The following is a 27,928-nucleotide window of genomic DNA, read 5'->3' on the forward strand; positions in this document are numbered from 1 at the left end:
TAATATTTAATGCGTATATAGCAACATTTGCATGGCCAATTTATTTTAGAACCGAAAACTTGATTAAATGTGCAAAAAATTAATATATTGATTCGGGTAGTTTTTTTCAAATTCGGGAATTACGATTAATCGCGTCTCTATTTTGAGTTGGTGTGTGTGTTTGCTTGCCCTATATAGAAGGTATATAGATATCTGTGTGTGGGCTATATGTATAGGAGTATCTATGTGTTCTGCGCGTTATTTCTGCTTCTCATCCGGTTTGTCGGCCGAGGCGGCAGCTGCTGCAGCGGCGGCGGTCTCTTCTGCCTCGCCCTTCTTCTCGGCAGCAGAAGTGTCCTTGGAGGCGGCTGTGGGTGTTGCATCGTCGGCTGCCATAGTTGCGCCCGCTGGCAAGCTTTTCTCCAAGGCACGCACGAAGTCCTCCAGATTGCCCGAGTAGGCAGCAGCGACTGCATCATGAGACAGCTCGAACTGCTTGACCACGGGTCCCAGCTGAGCCGATTGGAGGGCGTTGGAGAACTGAGCGAGCGCCTGCTGGAATTGTGGGGAGCTGATGTGATCCTTGATCTGTTGCTTGCGATCCTCATCGGCATCTTCAGATTCCGGCAAATGCACAATCAACGATTTCACACGCTCCGGATCCGAAATCAGTTGATTGATCGCCTCGGCGCCGGACAGTGCGGTCGAGAGGTCGATATTTAGGGAACGACCTGCGCCATGTTCAGGGGAGAGATTGGATAAATAGGCTTGGAATGGATTCGCATAAGCTCCGCTGGCTGTTGCTGCTGCTGTCGCATTTGTCGCATTTTTCTTACCGGATCCATCCGCATCGACAGCCAAGCTGCCGCCTACGACCCCTCCTCCACTGCCTCCGCCTGCTCCTCCAGCTGCATCGCTCTGAGCGTTGCCGGCGCCGCCGCTGGTGCTCCGATTTCCACTGGACTTGCTCGGCTTGCTTGGCGCGGACACTGTGCGCGGCACATTCACGTTCTCCGGAGTCTGCAGGCCGGCGCTGCCGCCTCCACCACCTCCCGACGAGACTGCCGTGCGAGACGAGGGCGTGCGTGAGCTGCAAAGAGAAAAATAACCAAGATGGTTATAGATTTGATTGAGTGGAGTCAATTTTGATAACACTATGGACTTATGATATTACAATTAGAAGGAATGAGGTAAAATTTAAATATACCATATATATTACTTACAATATAAATTATACTTTAAGCATTACAAATAGGCAAATAATCAAAAATATTGGAATTTCCTGTACAGCTTGACATGCGAATTGCAAAGAGGGGCGATAATTGGAAAAGGAAATGATAACTGGTAATGAGTGAGCTATACAACGGGTATGGTTCACAATTCTAGTATATCGTTGCAGAGATCTGTAATTATTTAAATATTATGGGAATTTCCAGAGGACATTGAGTATACATATATATGTATAACTATATTAGTGTGGATGTATTTGTTCCATTAAACACAAAACATTTCAGCAAAATGTGTTTTGATGAAAAGTCTGCTGCTGTTCGTAAATTGCTATGCCAAGACGTTAAAAGCCAATATTGTAAGCTAATTAAAGCAATTCATCTGGTCTGGCAAATTTAAAGCGAGCTCCTCATACTCAATGTGATTTAGAAATTGAACTTTTAGATATTTCATAAACAAAGCCACTATAAGCTAAACTGTTTTACAATTCTCTTTACATATATACTCGGATATATATATTTTATGCGATACTCTAATATTTCTATATTCAAATATGTATATATGTTCGAATATATGTGTTTAAAGGGATTGGAAATTTTCTAGATATAAAATCCTTCCGCCTGATATTCTATTTGCTATTACCTATACATAAATATAAATAGTTAGACTACATACATACACTTCTAAGAAATGTATTTATCTGATATACTCTACATTATTTTAAAGTTATCTAATGACCTTCTCCAACTATAAAATCTATTGCTTCCGCTTGTGAAATAGTTGCAAAACATAAACCAAATTTAACAATGCAAAGAATTTTCCTTTTCGACTAAAATTTAAATTTACGATTCAATGAATGAATGAATTCCCTATATTGTTTTACATCTGGAAATAATTAATATGTACTCTATATACATACAATGTATATCTCTGTCCTTACTCCTATATATTGTATAACAAATTAGACTAGATATTTTCGATATTGCAGAAGTTCTAAACTTTTTGCCGTTTCCACTGTCTCAAATATCGTTTTTTTTGTATGTTCTCGTTTCCACTTGCCATATTTCCTAAAGCTTAATAGTTTCTCACATACATATTATACATGTTGTAAGTAAAATAAAAATATATTTTCAGTTATCCGATTTGCACTCACTTCATTTGACCCAGCAGCGAGCTGAGTCCGCCCATTTGGCCAACGCCGCCGAAGAGCTGCATTAGCTGCTGCTGCGACATATTGTTCAGCATGTACTGCAAGTCGGTGCCCTCGCTGCCGCTGCCGCCGCCGCCGCGTTGGTGGGCGGAGGGCGGATTGTTGAGCAGCTCGTTGATGCGACGGCAGTGCTCGTCGTCTTTGTCGGTTTTGGGCTCCTGCATCCAGAAGAACATGCGACGGGAACTGGACTTGAATTTCAGGACATAGACGCGACCCGATTTGCATTGATCCACGCGCTTGTACTCGAAGTCGTCAGGGAAGACGATGAGATCGTCCTCGATCTTACCACTGGTGCGATCCTTCCAGCAGAAGTGCATCAAGCCGTCATCGCTCTGGGTCATGTAGACGAGGCCCTTGCGAGCATCTGGATGAACCATTTTGCCAACCATATTCATGCGTCCAGCACGGAATTCCACAAGATTGGAGCTATTGGAGCTGCCCAAACCGCTTTGCCTGCCAAACATGATGCGGGCTCTTCTCGAAAGCTGCAATTGTATTGGGCGTTAAGTTGGGTTCGTCTCTACTGCTTTTCGCACACTCACTGGATATATAATGTGTGGGAATAAATATAAATTTGGTAATCCTTTAAAGAAAAATCGCCTGCTCTGCGGATGACGAGCAGTTTTTGACACCTTTTGCTAGTGATGGGAGCAGTTCGATTTTCAAGCAAACTAGAGCTGCCAGTGTTAGTGATATTGTTATAACAGCTCCCTTTGAGTAAAACAGTTTTACGCATTTCAAAAGTTAAAGCTGTCACATAAGAGTACCTAATTTCCATTGATATAAATTTACTGAAATTTCTACGATCTTTTTTGATTTTATTTTTGCTTACTATTATGAATTATTATTTTATTAATATATTATAAAACAATTTTTTGTTGTATGAAACGCATGTAAATTAATGCCAACGAATTTTAATATGTTGCTATACGACATTTAATTTAATATTTGTATAATTAAAATCTTTGAATAACTAATTTATGTGCAATAATTTTCTTCATTAAAACACTTTGCACATTAATGGTACAAATCATTTTAACAGTCTGGCAGCCTCAGTATGATTAGCAGTGTGACCATAACGTATCAAAGTTAATGTATATGTGTGTAAGATTTCTTCGCAACAACAATTTGCAGCTGAGTTTATTTAAAACCGAAAAGTGTTCGAGTGAGGAGCTCGCGAAGAATTTGTAACTAATAATTAATTTGAAAAAGTTTTGTATACTCAGTTAATTACATCTGAAGTTGGCAGTTTGTTCAATCGCGAAACTTAAAGCGCAATAAATCGTGAATTGTTTGTCATTCAACACAAGTGGTAAGAATAACATTTATTTCCGCATAATCATTGTCAATGTGTTCGCATTTTCATTTCTGTATTTAAACATTCTTTTGTTTATTTGGCAAAACAAATGCATGACGCACTTATTTTCATAAACATGAAGACAAATAATGTCGCCATTGTTTGTTAATTGCCTCATCTTTCGTCCTTGTCTGGCATGTTCCAGCAGCATCTCTTCTATTCTTAGTCCGCCTATTGCATTTCTTTTATCTGTTTAACCCTTTGGCGTCTTTGTTTATTGCGTTGCCAACATTTTTTTGTTGCTGCTGCTTTTGCGCATTTTGTTTTCAGCTGTTGCTTCACGCTTTGCTGTGGCCCATTTTCCGTCTATCTTATCTCTTTTCTTTCTTTACCCTATTTTATTTCTGAGCATTTCTGTGTTTGCGAAGTCACCTGGCGTGCAGGTTGCAAAACCAGTTTCTGCCCTCAACCTTGTCACAATTTATGTCTATTGCTATAGTAAATACATTAACTTAAAACGCACAAAACCGAATATTAGACGCAACCAAAAAAAAAAAAAAAAAAAAAAAAAAAAAAAAAAAAAAAAAGACAACAAGAAACACGAAGGCGAATGGCCGATAAGATAACGGCAAAAGTTTTTCGTATTCGAAACTTATACATACATATGCATGTGTGTGAGCAAAAACTAAACAACTGTGAATTCGCATTTAGTTGCAGCGATGTTGATGGAATTCTCATTTATGTCGCTTACTTATTTTTATTCTCTATCTGCTCTGTAAGCAAATCCGCCCCCACAGAGCATCTGGTGCCTGCGGTTGATGTTTATGGATCATGTTATCGACAAAAAATTCCAACTCTGCGAATTTATCATTGCACTCCCTTGATATTTATTATTGTTGTTTTTTTTTTCTGATGAAATTCAACTCTGTCCCGACTAGTTTGTACAAAAGTAATGAAGCTTGCTGTTTCTCTCTCTCTCGGTGTGTGTGGGCCAAATCTAGAAATGCGCATTATTGATACCTTACAGTCACTGTTAACGGCGCTGATGGCTTTCCGCGATTTAATTAAATTGACTGCCCAAATATACAGTTTGACCATCTAAAATGCCAAATTTATTACAGATTTTATTGCTAGTCACGAAAATGCATGTGAATACAATTTCATTTAATAATAATTTTAAAGATATTTATGTAATGAGATCTGAGCTTGATGTAGAACTAGTCACAGTACGAACGGTCACAGGGACTCAGTCACATTAGTGATTACTCATCTCTCTCTCTCTCTCTCTCTCTCTCTCTCTCTCTCTCACACCATGATACATTTGTAAAAAGCTCATCACGTGACGAGTAGACGTGAAGGTTGAAACTGAAAGCTCAGCTCAATTAAAAATGTTTTAATATGTTAACAGATTTTAATTTTTAATTTCAGCTAAAATGCGCACTCTTTACGCTCTATTGGCCCTGGTGGCTGTGGCTCAGGCCGTTTCCTTTGCTGATGTTATCAAAGAGGAGTGGAACACCTTTAAGGTAAGTAATTGATTGAGGAAGAATAGAGGAATAGACATGGATTGAGTTATCCGGTGACGAATTCTGGAATCAGAGGAAATTGGAATTTAGTAATCCGAGAATGGGGAAGGAAAAGAAGTTGCTCGAATTTAGAAGCAACTGTTTTCGTAACAGGTGTCAACTGCAGTTTGTGTGATTAATGCCTTTGTTACGTAGGATTTTGTTCCGCTTTATTTTTGTTTCAATGCATTTTTGACCGTTGAGTCATGTGCCGTTAATAATTTTTCTTTTCATTAATATTAGTATTATTATTAATATTAGTATTATTATTAATATTAGTATTATTAATATTAGTATTATTATTAATATTATTGTTATTACTGTTGCAATTAATGTTGCAGCCAAGCTGATTAAAAGCCCGTCACATGCCGGCTCACATGACAGACTCAATATATGTAGCTGAGCCGTCTTATGAGATGCCGACATAAATCTCTTTATCAGTGGCCTGGCTTGCAGTACCGTTAGACCGCCCAGCCATTGATAATCGTGCGTTCCGGCTTGTGCCTGGCATCGATCGATGATAAGCCACATGCATAGTCAACCAATTCAAAAACACACTCAACTCTAAACAATTGACACTAAGTGCTTAATTCTGACTCATTATTCATGCGTATTTACATTCTCGTATATATTTGTCTTGCATTCTTGTTTATTGATTATTACTTTTCGATTTGTTGGCTCTTTGTCTTTGCCCTGGGTTAGTTTGCGTCGTAGAGCGCTTTGAACTCTCTCTTAATCAGCTTATCAGCTCCCACTTGCAATAAATATTATGTGCCCACTCTTATCAGCTATGAAACGCTTAAAAAGGTTTTCAGCTTTGTCTCTAGACTAGAAGTGGATCATAGTTGCAAATACATGAACATTATAAATAAACGGCTTCATTTCAATCTAGAAAGTGACGAAAGAAATCCCTGGAAGACGTAGATGTTGTTTTCAAAATTAACCATTAACTGTTATTATAGTAAATATATTATAGAAATATTCCATTTCGTCGAGATTGAAAGAAATCAACACATTTTGTTACTTAAAAGCTAGCTTATATCGGTTTAAATATCGCATACTAAGAATTTCAGTTGTTCTTAACAAATAATTTAGTTATTCTTCAAAGTTTGCATAAGTTAATAATTCTTATTATCTCCAATTTCACTCTCAATTGTTCAATATTGCATTAATGCCTACTTTTAAGCGCCGGTAAAAATGGAATTTGTTAATTATTTATAAAATAAATAAATTTGTTACCTATTTTCTTAATTATAATGACGTTCTTATCAAGAACTAAAAGAATTTCACATTTGGCAACTGTTGATAAATTCGACATTTGAATCTTGGCGCCAACTGGTACTTGATAGCAATTTCAAAAGTGTTGCCTGCTTTTGCGCGGCATTTACTTTTCCAGTGCTGTACAGTGCGAACAGAATACGCAACAGTTACATATCAATTTAATTTGCACATCGGGCATATTGTGTTTACTTATACGTACGTATTCAACGGTTGAGCGTAAACATACTGTGTTTACTGGGTGTTGTGATTTTTCATATTCAAATCGACAAGTGGAACGCGAAAACAAATACCAGGCCTCGAAGAACTTTGAACCGAAAGTATTGCGATAAGCGTGTGAATGCGGCCCCCCAAACACTGTCGAATGTTGTCTTTTTTCTCTTTTTCCATTTAATTGACATCTCAATTTATGCGCAAAATAAATAACAATAAGAACAACAATGCAAAGTTAAAGCGCGTCAGAGTTTCGCGAAATGGCGTGTGACTAGCTTGACAAGCTTATCACTTGGTTTAATGTTTGTCATTGCTATGCTGTGTTGTTTTGTGCTGTGCTGTGCTGTGCGACGAAAAAGCTTGCGAGGCTCTTCATTGTTATTGTTTTTGCAAACTGCACGAAAATGGAGAGCAAAGTGGAATTAGCAAGTGGGCGATTAGTATTGTAAGAGTATGTGTGTGTGTGTGTGGACGTGAGAGTAGCCTTTACAGACACATATGCATGAATATCCTAATAAATCAGCGGATTTATACGTACCAAACCGGTTCATTCGTGCGAAACGGTTTCAATACATACATATCTGCTTGTAAACATTAACACACACTGGTGAACATCTATTTGATTGTATGTACAAAAATACGAAAAGCATTTCATGTGCCACACGCACATATATACCCACACAAGTATGCCTTATTTTTGGATCTGAGCGTGTGTGTGTGCGCGCAGTGGCAGCGCTACAAACTAAAACAGGCATACGGACATTTTTTGATATTACCCACCCGACGCTGAACGCAAGCAGACGCACCACTTGCGAGCGAGCGCTAGAGTGCAAACAAAAAGAGAGAGGGAGAGAGTAACCAGAGAGGGTAACCGCGCGCGCGCTGAAATCAAAAGTAGAGCGAGCGAGACGGAGCTATTGATAGAGAGAGCATTACCCGTTAAGAGACATTAAAGGAAAGCACGCGCGTCATTCAGAAAAACGTGCTAATGCAAGCAGAACAAATAAAAAATTACGGATATTATTAAATTATATAAAAGACGTAAAATAAGTTATGGCCAGCTCCGCCAGTGAATTGCACATTATTGTGGATGTAGTGGTGCCGGTTTTGTTCATAGCTGCACTCTGTGTGGTCAACTGTTTTGTGCTGCGCATCATAATGCGTAAGCGTAAAGAATACCAATACTTAACAGAACGCACTGCCAATACAATAGAAGCAGCAGCAGCTAATGCCGCACCAGCAGCTGCTGATGGGCCCACCACCTCATCGGCCTGCACCGATCGCAGCTGTCCAATCGAAATGGAGCGACTTTAGCGGCCAAACTCCGCCAACCAGTGTTGCCTTAGCATATAACAAATAATACTAATTTTAGTACAAAAGTAGTCTCGGATTCTCAGTAACTGTATATTTACAGCAAATATCATTGAGAAATGGATAATAGAAAAAAAAAAAAACGAAGTGCTTACAGTCGTTTATCATGATTTTATCTATAGATGTTTAGGCATGTGCATTTAAAAACTGTTCCTACGTGGTTTTTCTATTAACTTTTTACGGACTCGCCAAGTCTCTTTTTTAATGTGTAAATTTGTTTAATAATACAAATAAACAAAAATGAAAAAAAAAATTAAAAATTGTTTTTTGCATGTGCGAAAAATCAATAGGTGGGTTTACGATGCTTACTCTTTGCCCTTCTCCGCTGGAAGTTCTCAGAGCAGATAATTTCCAGCAATTACATCAATAATATGCAAAAGAAGAAAAAAAACAGCAAATGACCAAGCGCTTATCGCAGCAAGTCATCCAACAACAAGAGCAACATTATTATCAACAGAGTCACCATTAACATCATCATCGTCATCGTCATCATCATTATGATTACCATCCGGTCAGGGCGTCAATTGCTCCCATGTCAGCTATAATTATACGATATATGTATGTGGGCAGGGCGGCCTGTTTGACCAGTTTGTTTGAATGCATTTAGTGAATTTTTACTGGATATCAAATTAATGTTCGTTGTTCTGTCCATGCTCTAGGGGCTGGACAAAGCAGGGTATTTGAGTTTTCATTTGTTGTATATAGCACGAACAGATCGAGTAGTAGTCGTAATAGAGGATTTCAGATCGACCGGTTTAGTATATTAGCTAATGTTAATATATCTTTATAGGTAGGTAGCACAAAATACCGGCAATACTAAATGGACACTTGCGTTAATTCTCTATGAATATAGTGGTGTAACTCTGGGTTATTGTCTATTTTCACTTGGTTAAAACCTTATTTCATTTATGTACATATATAAAGGAAACATTTCAGGGTGCAGACCCTTTTAAGGGTATGCTATAATCTATTTCATAGTCCGTTTCGCGTACGTAAACATAGTTTTTTTTTATTCTTTTGGGTATTTTTACTATTCTTCATAACACTTTTAACAACTTCAGGCCGAATTGACTCGTTAACATGTTTATAGCTAGTTTTATGGCGTTGACGAGTTTTATTGGCCTTAGCTACTGGGTTTGGTGGCACCTTTTGTCCGGTTAGCGATAAGACAGCTGTCAGAGGCTTATCTCATTGCAAGAGCAATAAATCGAATCTATGAAATTGAGTCCGAATCAGAATTAGAATCCGAATCAGAATAAGAGTCGATGCTTTGGTTAGGTAAACCTGAACTTCGACTCGCCGTCAGTCAGGGCATGTGCATTCGATTGTGTGTGTGCGGCGCTATCTAATCGCTGGCCGTGTGGAGAGTAGGTATAAAGCTAATAACAAGTCCTGATAACAGTTTTTCTGATAAGCGTAATTGTATATACATATGTGTGTCTACACTCTCTCTAATTGCAGCTGGAGCATCGTAAGACTTATCAAGATGAGACTGAGGAACGCTTCCGCCTGAAGATCTTTAACGAGAACAAGCACAAGATTGCGAAGCACAACCAACGCTATGCCGCAGGTGAGGTTACCTTTAAGATGGCCGTTAACAAGTATGCGGATATGCTGCATCATGAGTTCCGCGAGACCTTGAACGGATTCAATTACACCCTGCACAAGGAGCTTCGGTAAGTATAGCAGCCAATCTTGAAAAGACTCGATTTATAAGAAAATCAACCCGAATAGCGCTTCGGATCCCAGCTTTACTGGCATTACGTTCATCTCGCCGGCGCATGTTAAGCTGCCAAAGTCAGTGGATTGGCGCGAGAAGGGAGCCGTTACCGCAGTTAAGGATCAGGGACACTGCGGCAGCTGTTGGGCATTCTCCAGTACTGGCGCCCTTGAGGGTCAGCATTTCCGTAAGACGGGCACTTTGGTCTCGCTCTCCGAGCAGAATCTGGTTGATTGCTCCGCCAAATATGGCAACAATGGCTGCAACGGAGGCTTGATGGACAACGCCTTCCGTTACATCAAGGATAATGGTGGCATTGATACCGAGAAATCGTATCCATATGAGGGCATTGATGACTCCTGCCATTTCAACAAGGGCAGCATTGGTGCCACGGATCGCGGTTTTGTCGACATCCCCCAGGGCAATGAGAAAAAAATGGCGGAGGCTGTGGCCACTATTGGACCTGTCTCAGTGGCCATCGATGCATCGCACGAGTCGTTCCAGTTCTACTCTGAGGGTATCTACAATGAACCCGAATGTGATTCTCAAAATCTGGATCACGGTGTCCTCGTTGTTGGCTACGGCACCGATGAGAGCGGCAAGGACTACTGGCTGGTCAAGAACTCGTGGGGCACCACTTGGGGAGACAAGGGCTTCATTAAGATGGCTCGCAATGAGGACAACCAGTGCGGCATTGCTTCCTCCTCTAGCTATCCTCTGGTCTAGGCGAATTTATATTTGCGATAAATGTGTTTGCATCGACGGTCGACCTCATTAATATTTAATCACAAACAAAATACCTTTTATATTCCAATGCGATCACCTCAGAAGTAAACGCTTATAATTTAATGGGCATAATTAATTATCTGTAAAACTCATCATCAATTTTTATATGATTTGCCATTTAAATCTTGATACAAATTAGGCATATTACAATGTTGAAGTTTTGTATGAAATAAAAACCTATATTATAAAATATGAATGTTTCTTAATTTGAGGGAGGTAATGCAAAGCGAAATGTTTTTATTTAAATTCAATCATTTTAACAGATAAAACAGTTATTTGATATTTTTTTGGAAAAGCTTAACTTGTATAAGTTTTTTACTGATAATATTAGTTTATTAATATTTAACAGTTTGAGTTTTAATTGATTTTATTTACATTGAGTCGTTGAAAATTAAAAAGATAACAGCTGATAGCAATGTATGTCTCTAGCCCTGGCACACTCGATTTATATACAAATTAATCGATATATTCTGGTCGCACGCGTATCGATACAAAACAGCTGTTGTTTTATAATACATATAATGCGATATTGTGCTAGCTAATAAAAATTTAAATAAAAGAGCCTGAAAGAATGTTATTAACGCTGCGTGTGCCGAGATCCCGCCTATATCTGGGCCGCCAACAGCATCGTCGCCTCTTGGCCAGCACCGCTCCCGAGGAGGCCAAAAGACAGGCAACACAACACCCCTTGCAATTGGAAATCAATGGAAACACGTACCCCACAGACAGCTGGACGAATGTGACCCCGAAGATATTGTCACATCTGGGTTTGAATAAGCATCTGCAGCGTGATCATCCATTGTCGATAATACGACAGCGCATTGTCAATTATTTTTATGGTGCCTATCGCAATCAGCGTGGCAATCCCTTATTTTCCGTCTATGATAAACTTAGTCCAATAGTCACGGTGCAACAGAACTTCGACAATCTACTCATACCCATCGATCATGTAAGTCGCCAGAAATCGGATTGCTACTATGTGAACCGCGAGCATTTGTTGCGCGCCCATACGACGGCTCATCAAGTGGAGCTGATTTCGGGTGGACTGGATAACTTCTTGGTTGTCGGCGAGGTGTATAGACGGGATGAGATCGATAGCACACATTACCCAGTGTTCCATCAGGCGGATGCAGTGCGTCTTGTCACTAAGGATAAGCTGTTCGAACGTAATCCTGGTCTGGAGCTATTCGAGGAGACGTGGAGTGGCTCGCTAGCAGATCCAAAACGCATTTTGCCCTCATCCAAGTGCATGGATCAGACAAAGCAGCCGTGTCACACTCTAGAGGCTGTCAAACTGATGGAACACGAAATGAAGCACGTCCTGGTGGGCCTTACGAAGGATCTCTTTGGTCCCCGCATTAAATATCGGTGGGTGGACACGTATTTTCCATTTACACAGCCCTCGTGGGAGTTGGAAATCTACTTCAAGGACAACTGGCTGGAGGTGCTTGGTTGTGGCATCATGCGCCACGAGATTCTGCAAAAGGCGGGCGTTCATCAGTCGATTGGTTATGCCTTTGGAGTGGGTCTGGAGCGATTGGCTATGATTCTATTCGATATTCCGGACATTCGACTGTTTTGGTCGAACGATAGCGGCTTTCTGTCTCAGTTTAGCGAACAGGATCTACAAAATCTGCCCAAATACAAACCTATCTCACATTATCCGCAATGCTCAAACGATTTATCCTTCTGGCTGCCAGCCAATGTGGAGATCGATGCTGGATTCTCAGCCAATGATTTTTATGATCTAGCGCGCACTATTGCCGGGGACGTGGTGGAACAGGTGCGAAAATTTTTCCTCCATATGAATAACATTACATTCTACTCCTTTTCAGATAAGTTTGGTGGACAAATTCAAGCATCCAAAGACGGGCAAAACCAGCCTTTGCTTCCGCATTGTTTATCGGCATATGGAACGCACATTAACTCAGGCTGAAGTAAATGAGATACATAAACACATAGCTGACGCCAGTGTGGAGGCCTTTAATGTGCAAATACGCTAGTCATAGTTAAATAAAATTGTTTTTAAAGTAAAAGAAACCGATATTTGTTTTCAAAAAGGAAAAATAAACATCTATGCAATTCCGTGTAAAGTAATCGATGCCTTTTCTGTACAATCGATAGACGATATTTAAACACTGTACAGCACTGTTTCTGAGGCTTTACGTGCAAGCCGTAGAGTGCGGCGTTGTTAAAGTATATACGTCTACATTAATTTTATGAAATTCAGGTTAAAATGTCCATTTTAGAAGCAGACGATGTGCTGTACAGCATTTTGGCATTAGTCATTATTGAGAATGCTCTGGAAATTTATATAGCCTATCGCCAGGTGAGTCATATACAAAATGCCGGCACGTGCCAGCGTTCAAGGCGGCAATTAATGTTTGTCTATGTATTTTACAAGGTGTAGTATCTAAGTGATAGTATGTGTATATTTAGCGCGTTAAATGCCAGCCGAGTTCGTTGATTTGCCAGAGACACTGTTGATACTAGATATATTGCATTTTCCTTCCCCACAGGTGAAAGTCTATCGAAATGCGTTGACTGTGCCCACTGAGCTGAAGGCTCATATGAGCTCGGAGACGTTCCATAAGGCACGCAAATATGGCCTGGATGGTGAGAACTTTGGCATCTTTAAAGCCGTGGTGATGGACGTGCTGCTTCTTTGCCTGGAACTGTATATTGGATTGATCGCATTGCTCTGGCAAATGTCGGTAGATGTGGTCGAACGTCTGCAATGGGACTCTAGCAATGAGATTATTGTCAGCCTCGTCTTTGTGCTCATCTCGAATGTGTTGTCCACATTTAAATCGCTGCCATTTAAGATCTACAAGATCTTCGTGCTGGAGGAAAAGCATGGCTTTAATAAGCAAACGGCGGGTTTCTTTGCCTGGGATCAGGTCAAGGGCTTCCTGGTTACCCAGATTGTAATGCTGCCCATTACAGCGGCTATCATCTTTATTGTGCAGCGCGGTGGCGACAATTTCTTCATTTGGCTATGGGTATTCGCCGGCGTCATCTCCCTGGTGCTACTTACCCTTTATCCGATCTTCATTGCGCCGCTCTTCGATAAGTACACGCCCCTGGAGGAGGGCCCACTGCGTCAGTCCATCGAGAATTTGGCTGCCTCGCTCAAGTTTCCATTGACCAAGCTATATGTTGTGGAGGGCTCGAAACGTTCTTCGCACAGCAATGCATACTTTTATGGCCTTTGGAACTCGAAGCGGATTGTGCTCTTCGACACACTCCTGTTGAACAAAGGGAAACCCGACGATTCGGAGCTGAATGACGATGAGAAGGGCAAGGGCTGCACGGATGAGGAGGTGCTGGCTGTGCTTGGCCATGAGCTGGGCCACTGGAAGCTGGGACATGTGACCAAGAATATTATCATAATGCAGGTCCATCTGTTCCTCATGTTTCTTGTCTTTGGCTACTTGTTTAAGTATGCGCCATTCTATGAGGCACTGGGCTTTCCGCCGGGCACACGACCCATACTCGTTGGTCTACTGATCATCTTCACGTACGTGATGGCACCTTACAATGCCATCATCAACTTTGCCATGACAATATTGTCGCGTCGCTTCGAATATCAGGCGGATGAGTTTGCCCACAAGCTAGGCTTCGAGCAACAATTGTGCCGTGCTCTGATCAAGCTCAATTTGGACAATTTGGGCTTCCCCATCTATGACTGGCTGTACTCCACCTGGAATCATTCGCATCCAACACTGCTGCAGCGCTTGGCACGCCTTAAGCAGTTGGGACAGTCGCAGAAGAAGGTGCAGTAAACTACGAGGTGGGCATTTTGGCCGCGCATTCAAGTGCGAGACTGTAGACCAAAGCATTTAGCTTCTCTCTCACTGTCTCTCTCCCCCACTTACTCTCTCTCGCTGTATTCTGTAAACCGTATCCGTATCATAGTAGTCCCTCTCTCTCCTTGTTTAGTTGTATATTGTGTAGATTTCAATAAAACAAGCGATAGCCGACTTGACCAATAAACAAACAAATCTAAAAACTAAATCGAAAACAAAATAATACAAAATACGACAAAATTCCAAAATGTGGATATCAAATGTATTTGGCTGAAATGTCAGATACCATTAACGTACAATGATTGTCCAGTTCTGGAATGATCCCGCTGTAATACTCCTCTGCCTAATGATCATTCTCTTGGTGGATAATCTGTGGAACCTCTACCTGATTCTGCGCGAGGTAAACAACCGAATTCCCATTGCCTCCATATATTTTAAGAGATCCCTATTATAGATTAAAATGGTTTATGGTGCGAGGCATGTGCCGGAGGTGTTGCGTCCGTATTTATCCCAGGAGCTGTTTGAGAGAATGCGCAGATATAAGCTGCACAAGAGCTGGTTCATCATAGTCAATACGCTCATTATGGTCGTCATTTGTGGCTGCCTTGAATTGTATTTTGGTTTCTACGGACTGCTTTGGGATTTGGTTGCCAGGTGCGCCATCTGGTCGTGGATGAAGCACGAGATCTGGATGTCATTCGTCTACTTGATCTTTCTCAGCCTTTATATATTGGTTAAGTCGCTGCCGGGCAAAATCTATGAGAAATGCTGCATCAGAAAGCTGGTAAAGCAACCCAAGCGCAGTTGGTCGCAGCGCATTGCCATGGAGCTGGTGGACATCTGCTGCTCACTGCTGCTCATGGCCACAATGGTCGCGGTGGTCGTGTCTATGGTGAACGCCTTCAATCAGTACGCCTTCGTGGGCATCTATCTGATGGCCGTGCTGCTGACCGTGATTATCATTTTGATAATCCCCATTGCGATTGATCCTTTCGTTGGCCAGCGTGTGCAGTTGGAGAATCAGGCGCTAAAAGCGGGTCTCGAACAGCTCACCCGCCGCGTGGGCTTCTCAATGCGGTATGTCCAGATTATACACGTCCGAGACCCGAACGTGGGCAGCAATGCCTTCTTCTTTGGCAGCTGCTGCCTGAAGCGCATTGTGATCTTCGATACGCTGTTGTTGAATAGGGGATTGGCCAGCGACGCGCGGCTGCCGCCGGAGGAAAGGGGCAAGGGTTTGCCGAATGAACATGTCCTGGCTGTGGTCGCCCACGAGCTGGGCCATTGGAAGCGGGGCCACTTCTATAAGGCCATTGTCATGTTCCAGCTGCACCTGCTGATCACGCTCGTGCTGTTCGTCATCTGCTATACGCACGGGCCCATCTACCAGGCGGTTGGCTTCGATGTGGGCGTCCAGCCGGTTATAGTGGGCTTTATCGTCATCTTTGGCTTTCTGCTGACGCCCTATCTAACCATCTCCAATGTGCTAATGCTCACGATGACGCGACAATTCGAGTACGAGGCGGACAAGTTCGCCTTCCAGCTGGGCTATGCGGCGCACCTGCGCATGGCGCTGCTCAAGCTCTATGCGGACAATCTCACATTCCCCCTGTCGGACACCTGCTACTCCAGCTGGCATCACACACATCCCACGATGCTGCATCGCTTGCAGCGCTTGGAGCGCCTCGAAAGTAATGGAACCTAAAATTCGAATTATTAACAAACAGAAAAAAACATAGCTAGCTACGAATACATATGTATATTCAAATCCAACTGCCACTTTCGGATGTATAATGGAATAGATATATTTATTTATATATGCCGATTGTTGATTTATTTGTTATTCTATTGTTTATATTGGTTTGGTAACATGATCATATCCTGAGCGATGGTATCCTACGACACTTGGCCGAAGATAGATCCGCGAATACTGCTCTATCTTATGATGGTGGTGCTGTTCCTCGACCACATTTGGGAAATAATATTGGCCAAGCGACAGGTAAGCGAGGGCGGAGCTCTCAACGCAGATCAATCAATCAATGAATCAATTATTCACCGGAATCATATTTTCGTCTAGTAGCAACTGACCTGCCTGAATGCCATCATGGTGCCGGACCCGTTAAGAGATATTATACCGCCGGAGATCTTTCATCGCGCCCGCGTATATGAATTGCACAAAATGGAGCTCTTCATATGGAAAAATATCATCGATTTGATCGTCAGCCTATTGGAATTATATTTTGGGTTTTATCCATTTGTCTGGGGGCTGGCCGCTAGCACGTTGGCCCCCCTAACACGTCGAGAGCTGTGGATTAGCCTGATCTTTGTATTCTATCTAACTATATATATATCGCTGCGCTGCCTGCCCATCCTGATATACGATAAGTGCATCTTGGAGTTGAGATATGGAACGCACCGACGATTTCCTTGCTATATGTACCTGTTGATGGGCCTATTGTGCATTATCCTCGCACAGATAATCCTGGCACCGCTCACCCTGTTGATTGTGTTCAGTGTTCAGATCATGGGATTCTTTTTCTTTTTGTATTTCTGGCTAATGTGGGCCGCCTTTACCTTGTTTCTCGTCTTCTTTCTGCCCTATCTGTGTGTGCCTTGCATTGGTGTCCAGCGTCGACTGCCACCCGGGAGCCCCCTCTATGCGGATGTCCAGGTCGTTTGCGATCAGACGGGATTCCCCATGAATCGGGTGTTCATCATTCAGACCAAGTCCATGCAGTACAGCAATGCCTACTTCTACGGCAGCTGCTGCCTGAAGCGCATCGTCATCTTCGATACGTTACTCCTTAATAAGGGTCAGCCGGTCACGCAGCTGCAGCCGTATGAGATTGGACGTGGCCTGACCAATCCACAGGTGGTCGCCGTAGTTGCACACGAGCTAGGCCACTGGAAGAGCGGACACTTCTACAAGGCCACATTCATCATGAAGCTGCATTTCCTTCTGACGATGGTCCTATTCGGCTTGTTCTTCCACTGCCCGTACTTGTATGAGGCGGTTGGCTTCGCCCCGGGTGTCTGGCCAATTATTGTCGGCTTTTTGATCGTGCTGCGATTTGCACTCACGCCCTATCTGACGCTGGCCAATTTCCTGATGCTGTGGAATCTACGACGCTTCGAATATGCCGCGGATCGATTCGCCCATCGACTGGGCTACTCTCTGCTGCTGCGCTCGGCGCTCATGAAAATCTATGCGGACCACATGAGCTTCCCGGTCTACGATACCTGCTATGCTCGTTGGCATCATACGCATCCAACCATATTGCAGCGATTGGCCTATCAGCAAAAACTGGATGAGGAGGCCTACTTGAGAGCGTAGTTGATCCGTCTCTGTATAAATTTGTAGTTAAAAGAATTTAACTTTTTTTTTTTTGTTTTTTGGCTCTGGTTTTATAATTCGAGTAGTCCGTGTATTTAGTGTGCAGTTAATCTAAATGTTTATGTGTTCTTTTTCTAGCATTTTTTACAAAAATTACTGGTATTTCAGTATTCCTATAAAATTCCAATTGAGCGACCATGTCGTTTGGGTGCATTACCAAATTGAATGTTAACATCAACAAGTGGTAAGTGAACTCGACAACTGATCTTGGTATTCGTATTGCAGTAATATCCCTTTGTAATATCCTCAGCCAAACGCACATCACGTATGCCAACAATTCAACGCGTTTTCTGATCAACAACCCGTCCGGCTTCGTTTTTCGTAGCATGGGCTCCACGGTCTGCCGCTGCTGCACGGATTGCGCCAGCCAGGGCATTGGCTTCCTTAAACGACATTTCGGACGTGGCGGAAGCATTCGGAAAACGCCTTCCCTATGCGATATGCTTTTATCTATTGGACTTAACGACTATGCGCATTACGAACCGAACGCCGTCGATCACAAACTCCAGTCCGATCAGATGGATGACGGAGACCATCAAGAGAGCGATGAGCAGCAGGTGAAAAAGCTCTTCACCTGGCATCTGGAGGATGTGCCCGTGGTGAAGCCGCAGCGTGCTACCAAAATTGTTAGGCGCAAGGGTCGATTGCAAGTGTCCTGTCTCGCTTGGCATTTGGACAGCTGCAAGTGGAGGAATTTTAGTGCCAAGGACTATGAGATGCCCAAATGGTATGGTATATATATATATCGAGCTATATATAAACTATACATATAAGTTTATATAGTAAGAGTATTATTTGCCCAATTTACAAACGACTTTTATGTATATAAATTCCCTACAGATCATCTGAAAGGTATGAATGCAAATCTTCTCACAGACATCTAAATTTTAGTATATATTTGTCCAGATCTGAAAAGCTTTGCTTCACTTTTTCGAGGAACAATTACTACAACAGTATTAGCTATATAATTTATGAAATAGATCATTTTCTAATTTGGAAAAATTGGATTCACAAACATAAATACCCTATCATTGAGTTAACCCGTTTCGTGGGTTAAGGGGCATCGATTCGTCGCAATTTGTATTTAAATCGTATCGAGGGAATTTGATATTTTTCAACATTAGGGTATCAGTAGTTTCATTTTGCTAGATGGGTATGTTTTCAGAAAATGTTTTGTATAGAGTTGATGGGTTTGTTTTAAATAGTTCCTACTTCTCAATTATTTCTGTTCCATTATCAATGACAAAAGTTATGCTCTTAACGTTTATTCGTCATTTGCACAAATAAAATTCGATTTTGAATGATCGATAACGATCATTTATGTGTCGACTGAATGATACACATAGGTCATGATAGTCGTTGTAGCATGAGCCCATTGAAAATGGAAATTTGACTATCTAGTTATGTCCGTCTCTTTGTTCGTTTTAGCACAATGGCCAATATTTGAATGCTTGGTAAAATTTGAATTTTTAGAAGAAAGGCAGGGTCGAACAGTTTCGACTGGAGCACACTATATTGTTCTAGACTAGTCTAGTCTAGTCACTTAATCATTAATCTATATACCTAAGATTCAGCTAGTACCATTTGTTGCCCTACTCCGATTTAGCATATATATAGATTTACGTTTTAGAAACTAATACACTCTTCTTTTTTTTCTTTTTTACTAAATAGCCATTGCCTGAAGATCAAAGACACTATGGACTATATAGATGAGGTAGTTAACGGCGCAATGCCGACGCCGGAGCAGCAACAGTCTGTTATGAATTCAAATGGCAAACTGATTCCCGAAATGAATTCGAATATAATTGGTATTAATGCGTTGTTGCAAAAGTTGAATGAATTGCTTGAGGAACAGAATCGGGAGCAAGGCAATGTGTAGATGCAGAGGACTTGAAGATCCAACCACAATAGTATAAACAAATATGCTGTGTGTTTTTGAGATTGTAATCTATCAATAGTTTATTAAAACACCGTTTTTCATATCATAGAATTTTTGCTTGACATATATATGTATTGTATGTAGTATCTATATAAATAGATACATATATATATTTAGATATATGTATATATTTATAGTTAGTTGTAGTTTATAGTTATAGTTAATAATGTATTTCGGTATCGTGTTTTGAGAAAGTCCTCTCTGAAGCTGTTGTCGTATGTATATCATCTGATAATCCATCTTAAACATTAGCATAAGTAAGATATATAATATATAAGTTTATACGATATTTGTTTTTCTTTACTTGGCATTTTGTTGCATCGCACAGTTCTCTATAACATACATATATATTTTTTTGTTATACTGTTATTGTTTTGGAGTTTTCCTTTTATAGATTTACATACGAAAATTTTCTGCGTTTTTGTTTTGTTTTAAAAGCTTAGTCAAATGTTTACTGAGAAATGTTGATTTTCTTTGGCTATTTTTTGTTAGGGAGGGCAAATCAAAATTCCAAATTGAATAAATGATTTTACACCAATAGTTGGCTTCAAGTATTTATAATAGCGATAGCACCTTAAGAAGAGTTTAATTCAATGTAAAGCGGATTTTCCAAATTTTCTGTTTCTGTTTTAAAATGTAGGTATACATATATTTAAAGCACATTTAGATCAAACATCATTAAAAGCTGTAGATTCTCCTTTTTTAAATAATATTTGTTCTCAATTTGTCTGTGCTTAAGTTCCCTTTTAGGACCCGCCTCTGCATAATCCGTGCAGCCCTTGGACAAGCACGAGCACAAGTATGACATGTGTTCAAGGCGGGCGCTGGGGAGGCGAAGGAGTGGGTAGGTTGGTTGGTTGAAGAGGTCGCTTGCCAACTGTAAGTGGATTTTAGTTTTCTCTCTCATTTTGGTTTACCCACCTTCTTTTTCATTCTTTTTCACCTGCCTCTGGACCGTGCTCGAGTGCCAATTGGCAGCTGTTTGTCGAGTGCTTTGATTGATGCTGGCTTGGGCTATACTTTTGGTAAAACTTATGCACTAAACTGTTTGTGGAATATACATAGATATATTTATCGTTAGCTGGTATTTGTTTGTGTGACTTCTTCTTGTCAAAAATTAAGGTAAATTTTCCAAAATAAATAAACTAAGCAGAAAAATCGCACGCATCAAAATATATATATGTGTATATTCATAATACAGTACATTTATATATATGTATATATAATTATTATAAGTACACACAATTATTAACAACAATTATCTAAAAAATTCGCACTACATAATAATTTATAATAATTTAAATTTCACATTTAATTTCTTTTTTTGTTTTTGTTTGTGTTTTGGTTGTTGTTTTGTTTGTTTTTGCAATAATTTATTGAGTGTCCTTACTCTTAGCTAAGTTGTAATTAAGTCAAAATTAAATTATTTTCATTTTAGTTTAATATATAAATAAATATGCAATATATAGGAAATAGAAAATATAAATATTACGAGTACTTTGGCTACCCGAAAATTATTTCATTATTTTTAAAATCGATGTACTGAACTTTATTTATTAAATATTTGTTGTATATTTTTCTGGCTGGTTTCGAGTTGCTTTTTCAAAAGTAATTTTTTTTCAAGTATTAGGTATTTAATATTTATTTTGTTTTTATTTAAAAATTTCCTTAAGAGGTTTTGCTTTACGAATACACATACATAATAATTTTGGTTGCTTTGTATTTTGGAGCTCTTGTGTTTAGGAAATAGACTTTCGAAAGCTTAACATGCATAAACATTTAATTAATTTGAAACATTTAGTTTGAATTAGCTTTTATATTTATTTATTTATTTGCTTTTTTTTTTGTAGATTTGCGCTTCATCAATTTGTTCTCAGGTTCGTTTTCTTTTTCTTTTTCTTTTTATTTTAATTTTCTAATTTGCATTTGTGAGGTTATGTCCTCGAGCTGCGCCTAGTTTGCGGGCAGTTTTATAAAGTAATCAAATTTGTTCATTGGCTTGCGGCCAAAAATACTCGCCCCATTTGCATTAGTTTACCCAAATTGGTAACAAAAATATATGTATATGTGTTGCGTTAGCTAGTTGGCCCAATTTACTGCTCGTCTTCGGGCGAGATTTTGGCCAGGGTTAAAAGTATCATGGTGAGCTCCTTGCGCGAAACTTTGCCATGCTTATCACGGCCGACGCCACGCATGATTGTCTCCTCAAAGGCAGCCAGATCCTGGGCATCATAGTCGTCCTGTATGCAAAATATATTTAGTATATATAAATATATCGCTATTAATCTATAAGGAATGTCTGCACTTACCTTCTTGACCAGCTCGAGGAGATCCTTGAGAAAACCTTTCAGCTCCTCATTCTCAATGGTGCCGCTGTTGTCCTGTTTTTAAATAATAATATAATAATCCAATGCTATATATAATATATATTATATATATTTGTGCTTACGCGATCGTATAGCGAAAATACTTTCTCAATATCCTCCTTGGTTAGCTTGGTGGCGCCCTGTTTTATGAGCAATTGAAAAGAAAGAGCATACGAAAATCGCATTGAAATAACTGAGAATCCAGATCCTACATCAAATATATATAAATATTAATACACACACACACTTTAGTCTTTGCGGGATATTTGTTTTTCAATGTCAACTGGCACATGGTTTTTGGGCCTCTAGTCTACATGTTTGTGATGTGTGCGCGCGTGTGTGTGTGTGTGTGTATATATATCTGTTATGTGTTACTATGAGTGTGTGTGTGGGTTCGTGTACTTGTTTACGTTATATTTATTTACTGTTCATGCAAAATCATTTATTCTCATGCTTTCAACTTTTTTATTATGCAATCCATGCCAGGCCCGTGTTTGTCTATGGAAATTCAAGCCACACTCGCACACCCTCAAACGCGCTTACACACATACTTACACACACACACACACACACACACACACACACATACATATGTGACCTGCATGCAAATCAATTTTCATTTACATTTTGCCATTCATGTTTGCATTGACTCAATCTCTTCATTCATACTACAGCCAATTTGTGCACAATTATTTGCACATTCCGGCACACAAAAAACCCTAAAACAAAGCCCTGAGGGCAACCAAATGGAATGAGCTCCTTAGACGCAGCTGCGTCGAAAAATGTTTGCATGACTTTTTTGTATATTACACTTAGAGATGGGTGTTTATTCGATATATCTTGACTTCGTGAATGATGATATATCTTTGATTTCATGAAGCTGCATGGAGCGTGGCTGATTTGATACATATTTATCATCTAAAACTCTTTCCAAATGTTTATGATTTCCATATTACTAACTATTTTTCTAGTTACTTTGCCATGTGTCTTTAGTAATTTTCTCGATTTAAAAAGTCGCGAAAATTCTTTCTTTCAACGCATTCCCCTCACGCACTTTTCTTCAATGATTCACGCACACATCTCTAGTGCGTTAGACAAACGTTTATATAGCCAGAGATTGCATACTTATGCGCATTATAACGAATGACTTAATTAAGCCGCGTCGTATTTGTATTTGTACTTGACTTTTCTCTGTCGACTCGTACATCTCGACTCTGCTCTCTCGGCTTCTCCCTTCTGTGGCTGCATTGCCCTTTCTACCTGAACGTTTTGGCAATTTGGTTTATGCGCTTGACATTAGGTAATTAATATGCATTAAGGTAAATTGCTAAATTTCTGTGGCTTGCCATACCCTGTACCGATGGCATTGCAATGAAAATGGGTATATTAAATATGTATTCAAAATGCGAGAGGATATAATCGAGTCTTCTTTGAGTATAAATAGAAGGAAAATAAGTTGAGGAATCTCAACTTTAGGTATTTATTATATATATATTAAGCCTTGAACTTTTTTATTGATATATTTTTCGATGTATATATGAGCTATCTATACAAGAATATATTCCTGATCGAATATTTTATTTTACTTATTTACTTATATCTGACTATTACATAAAACTCTCTACAGGGTATAGTCCATATTTATTCTCAATCGCTATGGGACTAGAGTAATGTAGCATACATTTCAGCGCATACATTTGCAGCTTTCGCATGTGTGTCCGTGTGTGTGAGTGTGCTTATGTAGAGATAGAGATGTATGTGTTGTATGTTACAAGCGCCAGTTAGATTTATTGATTCCACTTCCTGTCCAACACACCCACACACACACACAGAGGAGAACATACATGCCTGCACCTTGTTTTTGGCTGCTTGTGGTTATGCAAGCAGGACAGGAAAGGACATGCAGGTGCGCAAGGGATTGGCCAAGGTTCGAGGTTTTACACCTGGCACCTAGCTTCGAGCTATCAACAATTCAAGTTCAAAGCCGCTGCAGGTGTTTCATGGCCCAAAACCAAACAGGAAACGGCTCAAATTTTGCTAGGCAGCAATTTGTATTATATGTGTGACTTTGTATATATATATATATATATATATGTGTGTGTGTTGAAAATGTTTGTGGGCTTGTGGTTCCCCCGAGGACTGATAACATTAATTTTATTTGGACTTGTTTTATAAACGACGCGTACGACAAAACGCAGTTACTTCTTCTGTCCCATATACCCTTTACTCAGTCAAGAAGTGTATATTGGCTTGGTGACATTTCAATCACCTATAAATGATTTTTTCAAGATTTGCTTGTATAAGGAGAATCTTCTTTTTCGAAGAATAACTTTTGTAAGATATTGTCGTCATACTTAGTTTAATCTCTTTAATTTGACTTGTCTCGCAAATGATATTTAAGTTATTGCAGATTATTTGTGTCAGTAGCTTGGGCATGTATCTCACAGAGTAACTATCAGTCGAGCAGACTAATCGGGAACCTATCGAATCGGTTATTTTGTGCGTACGTGTGTATGTTTTGGGGATTGGAAATCCATTAGTCGTCTGCCCTGGCAGCCGTTTTATCACATTGTTCTTAGCGTTATAGTATGTGTGCGTGTGTGTGTGGGCTTTAAAAAATGCGAAAAATAAAGATGGGCTTAATGTTGAGCCTTGGTGTTTAATTTGTGCGCCAACACTTTTTCACACACCAAATTGTATGGAATTTATGCGGACAGTTGCCTGAAAGGATGCTTTGCATTTTGTCAGCGCTTGCCTCTGACAAATTGCGAAGCCTACAAAAGCCGTCACGTTCGCACAGCTCTGATAGAATGAAGTAATTATTTTATACTTCAACACTTTTGAAAACCATTGCCAGTTACGGACTTGGCGATGGCGGCGGATGTCTGCGGCTGCCATTATCCATATGGACAGCATCGGAAGGCATTCACACACACACACACACAGACAGTAGCATAAACACACTCATCCTCGTTTACTGTCCTCTAAATTATGCAAAGGGTCACAGCTCAGGGTTGTATCTGGACCTTCATTAGATTTAAGCAGCGCACGTACATGCACTTATCGCCCATCTCCGGCAAGGTGGCTGTGCGTGTGTGTGTGTGTGTGTGTGTGTATCTAATTAGTATAGCACATAGTTCTCGTTTACTTATTGGATTACTCGCAGCTCGAGCCCATTGAGGTTAGCTTAAATATTTGTTAAGTTCTGTGTGCTCCTATTTAAGCACTTGACTCTTTAGCAAAGTAATTAAGCCCAATTTACGGACCAGGTTGGCGAAGCAATTCATACAAATTGTAACTTTAGTTTAAAGATGTTTAAAAATTTATTCAATATACAAAATAAATTGTTGTAAAATATTTCTTTTCATTTCATATTAGCTAGTGAAATTAAAATGTTCTCTAATAATTTGATGAGTCTAGTTTATTCAGGGTTTATACCAATTTATATACATCGATTTTAGATGTTACAAAAAAATCAAGTTGCTTTCCTTACAAGTTGATAGTCTTCTGGTTCAGCCAGCTGAGCTAATCAAGCACTGCGTATAATTCTTTGAGCTATCAAACAGACCGCAAACATCTCGAGATGTTCACTTGCACACACATACACAGTCACATGCACCCAACCTCGCACACCTACACAATTTTTTCACACCCACTCTGTTGCGCGGTTTATCTGCCAAACATGCCAAAAAAAGAATTATCAAAAGCAGAAAAAAGCTCTTCGAGGAAAGCAAAGCAAACACACAGCAGACCAGCATGCATATAAAAGGTAAATGTAGTATAGTTGTAGTTGGTGTACTATGTATTTATAGAGATCTATATATAACATTGTACCTATACAAAAAGTCAATAGAAATACATAGTAAACTAGAGTTAAAGGGTATGCAGTTAGTTTTCCATAGTTACATCTAACAAAAGATAAATCAGTCGTAAAAACAAAATATGCAAAAGTCATTAGAAATTGTATTTGTTTTTTTTTATGAACAAAACAAATTGAATTCCAAAATATCTTTTGATAATGACTAAAAGCTTGGGACGATCAAGTGGGCGGTATTTTATATCGGAAATGTAAATTTCCTTTTGTTCATGGGTAAATAAATACAGTAGTGTATGTGGTGTATTTATTTATTTTTTTTGTGTTAAATACTCTTGCAAACACTCTATAATTTGATTGCTTAAAAATCCGATATAGATTTTGATGCTTTGAATTACTTGAGTTTGATTGGTAAGTAATTGGTAATATCATTAATTATTCATTGAATTGATTTGTCAAGTTGGGATGCGGAGTCTCTTAGGAGTGAATGAATTATTGAACTATTTTGCATTAAAAGTCTCATTCGAGTGGATGGAAATAATGATAATACTAAAACTATTCAAAATGATTTTGAAAATGTTAGTAATATTTTTAAACAATAGTAAGAATAATATGAAAAATAAATTATTGAATAAATGATATAATAATAATACTGTCGACGTTAATGGCCATGATAAAATATTTTTTTCTTAGCTAAGGTAAATGAAAGGTAGTGTGATAATGAAAATGAATGAAAATTTATAAAAACTATAATAAATGATATAATAATAATAAAAAAATAAATTAAAATAATATTGATTGTATACAACAAATTCCAATGAAAAGCAAAGCTCTCACACAAGAATTAAAACTAAGCTAAAATATAGATTGTTAATACACTTTACGGTATTAGACTTATTTTAGATTTGTATTCTTCTTTAATGTGGATAAAGTTAAGTAACAAAATATCGATGAACTATTTTAATCAATTCAGGCTATATGGACTTGCTTTGCGTTAAACCAGCTTGAATATGGGATTACATTTAAGTTGATGCAAGTTCATATAATTTTGAGTCATAAAGCTTAAATTAATAAAGTGAATTTAATATATGGAGGTTTGCTGGTTTGCACATGAACTAAGCAAATAAGCCAAATAGACTTGCATTAAATGCATCCACATTTATCTAAGCTTTCGGAATGGGAATATAGAGTATACAATTCTATAGATTAATATTTTTCTCTGCTATCTGCAAGAGTATTCAATGCTTGGCTTGGCCAAAGCCAATTTTGTTGCTTTATATGTTTACGGGTGTTCACTGTTGTTTGTTGTTGGTGGCTGTATTTTTTTTTGTTTTTGTTTTTTTTTTTTGTTTTGTTTTTGGTTTTGTTTTGTATTCCATTTGGTTGGGTAACAACGTTTAGTTTTTCGCTTTAGTTCGGCGTGGATGGTAAATACTTACATCGATGCCCTCCTGGAATACGAGTACATGTGTTTTTTGTTTAGTTGTTGTTGTAGTAGTAGTTGTTGTTGTTGTTGTAGGCAGTGCATATTGATTGTTGTAGTAGTTGATGTTGTTGTAGTTGATGTCGATTTTATATACAGCATTTATTTTTATTTATTGTAAAATTGATTGATTTTTTATATTTAATTTTTTATTGGTTTGCAGCAATTTTAGAGTCGAGTTTTTAATCGATTTAGTTTTAGTTTTTGATTTTGTTTTTTTGATTTGTTCATATTGCGAAAAGTGGAAAAGTAACATTTGTTGCAGCCAAAATTTACATCACGTGCAGAGTATTTGAATATTTTTGTAGTTTTGATTGTCGTTTACAAAGGTTTTGTTGATTATAAAAATGTACAAGTGTTGATTGTTGTAGATATATATAGAGTTATATAAATATATTTATATGTAGAGTTCATAGGTAGAAATATATGCATAGAGGTAAAAGGTAAATATATAGATACAGTTTGTTGTTTTTT

The 27,928-nt window shown here is 39.1% G+C and overlaps 8 protein-coding genes across 12 annotated transcripts in view; 6 read left to right on the forward strand and 2 right to left on the reverse strand.

The window, feature by feature from the left end:
• Positions 1–5: 5 nt before the first annotated feature.
• Rpn13 (regulatory particle non-ATPase 13) lies at positions 6–3,123 on the reverse strand. 2 transcript variants are annotated; one of them, XM_018009457.2, is made up of 4 exons: positions 2,962–3,123; positions 2,360–2,904; positions 816–1,069; positions 6–710 (listed from the first exon to the last, which is right to left on the reverse strand). In XM_018009457.2, the coding sequence occupies exons 2-4, from the start codon at positions 2,881–2,883 to the stop codon at positions 238–240; spliced, it is 1,251 nt and encodes a 416-aa protein (XP_017864946.1). In that variant the 5' UTR covers positions 2,884–2,904; positions 2,962–3,123; the 3' UTR covers positions 6–237. The 2 variants fall into 2 exon arrangements, with proteins under 2 accessions (XP_017864946.1, XP_017864945.1); XM_018009456.2 differs by having other exon boundaries at positions 6–1,069.
• A 390-nt stretch (positions 3,124–3,513) lies between these two features.
• CtsL1 (cathepsin L) lies at positions 3,514–10,839 on the forward strand. 2 transcript variants are annotated; one of them, XM_089470893.1, is made up of 4 exons: positions 3,514–3,731; positions 5,125–5,242; positions 9,605–9,819; positions 9,878–10,839. In XM_089470893.1, exons 2-4 carry the CDS (start codon positions 5,150–5,152, stop codon positions 10,587–10,589), a joined length of 1,020 nt encoding a protein of 339 aa, XP_089327019.1. In that variant the 5' UTR covers positions 3,514–3,731; positions 5,125–5,149; the 3' UTR covers positions 10,590–10,839. The 2 variants fall into 2 exon arrangements, with proteins under 2 accessions (XP_089327019.1, XP_017864949.1); XM_018009460.2 differs by having other exon boundaries at positions 3,515–3,731; positions 5,145–5,242.
• Positions 10,840–11,110: 271 nt separating this feature from the next.
• On the forward strand, positions 11,111–12,746 carry PheRS-m (Phenylalanyl-tRNA synthetase, mitochondrial). The gene is made up of 2 exons (XM_018009451.2): positions 11,111–12,432; positions 12,485–12,746. The coding sequence occupies exons 1-2, from the start codon at positions 11,221–11,223 to the stop codon at positions 12,650–12,652; spliced, it is 1,380 nt and encodes a 459-aa protein (XP_017864940.1). The 5' UTR covers positions 11,111–11,220; the 3' UTR covers positions 12,653–12,746.
• A 27-nt stretch (positions 12,747–12,773) lies between these two features.
• ste24a (prenyl protease type I) lies at positions 12,774–14,666 on the forward strand. The gene is made up of 2 exons (XM_018009455.2): positions 12,774–12,978; positions 13,169–14,666. Exons 1-2 carry the CDS (start codon positions 12,886–12,888, stop codon positions 14,432–14,434), a joined length of 1,359 nt encoding a protein of 452 aa, XP_017864944.1. The 5' UTR covers positions 12,774–12,885; the 3' UTR covers positions 14,435–14,666.
• A 51-nt stretch (positions 14,667–14,717) lies between these two features.
• ste24b (ste24b prenyl protease type I) lies at positions 14,718–16,277 on the forward strand. The gene is made up of 2 exons (XM_018009458.2): positions 14,718–14,858; positions 14,913–16,277. The coding sequence occupies exons 1-2, from the start codon at positions 14,757–14,759 to the stop codon at positions 16,161–16,163; spliced, it is 1,353 nt and encodes a 450-aa protein (XP_017864947.1). The 5' UTR covers positions 14,718–14,756; the 3' UTR covers positions 16,164–16,277.
• Positions 16,278–16,315: 38 nt separating this feature from the next.
• ste24c (ste24c prenyl protease type I) lies at positions 16,316–17,988 on the forward strand. 2 transcript variants are annotated; one of them, XM_018009454.2, is made up of 2 exons: positions 16,316–16,457; positions 16,536–17,988. In XM_018009454.2, exon 2 carries the CDS (start codon positions 16,563–16,565, stop codon positions 17,790–17,792), a length of 1,230 nt encoding a protein of 409 aa, XP_017864943.1. In that variant the 5' UTR covers positions 16,316–16,457; positions 16,536–16,562; the 3' UTR covers positions 17,793–17,988. The 2 variants fall into 2 exon arrangements, with proteins under 2 accessions (XP_017864943.1, XP_017864942.1); XM_018009453.2 differs by having other exon boundaries at positions 16,539–17,988.
• LOC108615158 (uncharacterized) lies at positions 17,895–19,842 on the forward strand. The gene is made up of 3 exons (XM_018009465.2): positions 17,895–18,036; positions 18,103–18,579; positions 19,524–19,842. Exons 1-3 carry the CDS (start codon positions 17,990–17,992, stop codon positions 19,729–19,731), a joined length of 732 nt encoding a protein of 243 aa, XP_017864954.1. The 5' UTR covers positions 17,895–17,989; the 3' UTR covers positions 19,732–19,842.
• Positions 19,781–27,928, reverse strand: part of Cbp53E (Calbindin 53E) — a 39,043-nt gene continuing 30,895 nt past the window's right edge. The window contains exons 9-12 of one of the 2 annotated variants that reach the window (XM_018009463.2): positions 27,411–27,422; positions 22,241–22,297; positions 22,101–22,172; positions 19,781–22,031 (exon numbers count right to left, since the gene is read on the reverse strand). In XM_018009463.2, coding sequence (XP_017864952.1) covers positions 21,885–22,031; positions 22,101–22,172; positions 22,241–22,297; positions 27,411–27,422 — 288 coding nt within the window. In that variant the 3' untranslated portion in view covers positions 19,781–21,884. The remainder of the gene's footprint in view (positions 22,032–22,100; positions 22,173–22,240; positions 22,298–27,410; positions 27,423–27,928) is intronic. The other variant, XM_018009464.2, reaches the window with a different exon arrangement.

This window comes from Drosophila arizonae, chromosome 5 (genome assembly GCF_054131065.1).
Source record: "Drosophila arizonae isolate 15081-1271.41 chromosome 5, UAZ_ARI_1.0, whole genome shotgun sequence".
NCBI lineage: Eukaryota > Metazoa > Arthropoda > Insecta > Diptera > Drosophilidae > Drosophila > Drosophila arizonae.

What these genes read in the sequence shown, in the direction of transcription:
- Rpn13 (XM_018009456.2), bottom strand. Translation starts at nt 2,883, where the DNA reads ATGTTTGGCAGGCAAAGCGGTTTGGGCAGCTCCAATAGCTCCAATCTT. An exon ending in TCGCTGCTGGGTCAAATGAA is followed by an intron (nt 1,070 to 2,359) that starts GTGAGTGCAAAT and finishes TTCTCTTTGCAG; the next exon opens with CTCACGCACGCCCTCGTCTC.
- CtsL1 (XM_089470893.1), top strand. Translation starts at nt 5,150, where the DNA reads ATGCGCACTCTTTACGCTCTATTGGCCCTGGTGGCTGTGGCTCAGGCC. An exon ending in AGGAGTGGAACACCTTTAAG is followed by an intron (nt 5,243 to 9,604) that starts GTAAGTAATTGA and finishes CTCTAATTGCAG; the next exon opens with CTGGAGCATCGTAAGACTTA. An exon ending in ACCCTGCACAAGGAGCTTCG is followed by an intron (nt 9,820 to 9,877) that starts GTAAGTATAGCA and finishes CAACCCGAATAG; the next exon opens with CGCTTCGGATCCCAGCTTTA.
- PheRS-m (XM_018009451.2), top strand. Translation starts at nt 11,221, where the DNA reads ATGTTATTAACGCTGCGTGTGCCGAGATCCCGCCTATATCTGGGCCGC. An exon ending in CCGGGGACGTGGTGGAACAG is followed by an intron (nt 12,433 to 12,484) that starts GTGCGAAAATTT and finishes ACTCCTTTTCAG; the next exon opens with ATAAGTTTGGTGGACAAATT.
- ste24a (XM_018009455.2), top strand. Translation starts at nt 12,886, where the DNA reads ATGTCCATTTTAGAAGCAGACGATGTGCTGTACAGCATTTTGGCATTA. An exon ending in TTTATATAGCCTATCGCCAG is followed by an intron (nt 12,979 to 13,168) that starts GTGAGTCATATA and finishes CCTTCCCCACAG; the next exon opens with GTGAAAGTCTATCGAAATGC.
- ste24b (XM_018009458.2), top strand. Translation starts at nt 14,757, where the DNA reads ATGATTGTCCAGTTCTGGAATGATCCCGCTGTAATACTCCTCTGCCTA. An exon ending in TCTACCTGATTCTGCGCGAG is followed by an intron (nt 14,859 to 14,912) that starts GTAAACAACCGA and finishes TCCCTATTATAG; the next exon opens with ATTAAAATGGTTTATGGTGC.
- ste24c (XM_018009453.2), top strand. Translation starts at nt 16,347, where the DNA reads ATGGTATCCTACGACACTTGGCCGAAGATAGATCCGCGAATACTGCTC. An exon ending in TAATATTGGCCAAGCGACAG is followed by an intron (nt 16,458 to 16,538) that starts GTAAGCGAGGGC and finishes TTCGTCTAGTAG; the next exon opens with CAACTGACCTGCCTGAATGC.
- LOC108615158 (XM_018009465.2), top strand. Translation starts at nt 17,990, where the DNA reads ATGTCGTTTGGGTGCATTACCAAATTGAATGTTAACATCAACAAGTG. An exon ending in AATGTTAACATCAACAAGTG is followed by an intron (nt 18,037 to 18,102) that starts GTAAGTGAACTC and finishes TAATATCCTCAG; the next exon opens with CCAAACGCACATCACGTATG. An exon ending in GACTATGAGATGCCCAAATG is followed by an intron (nt 18,580 to 19,523) that starts GTATGGTATATA and finishes TTTACTAAATAG; the next exon opens with CCATTGCCTGAAGATCAAAG.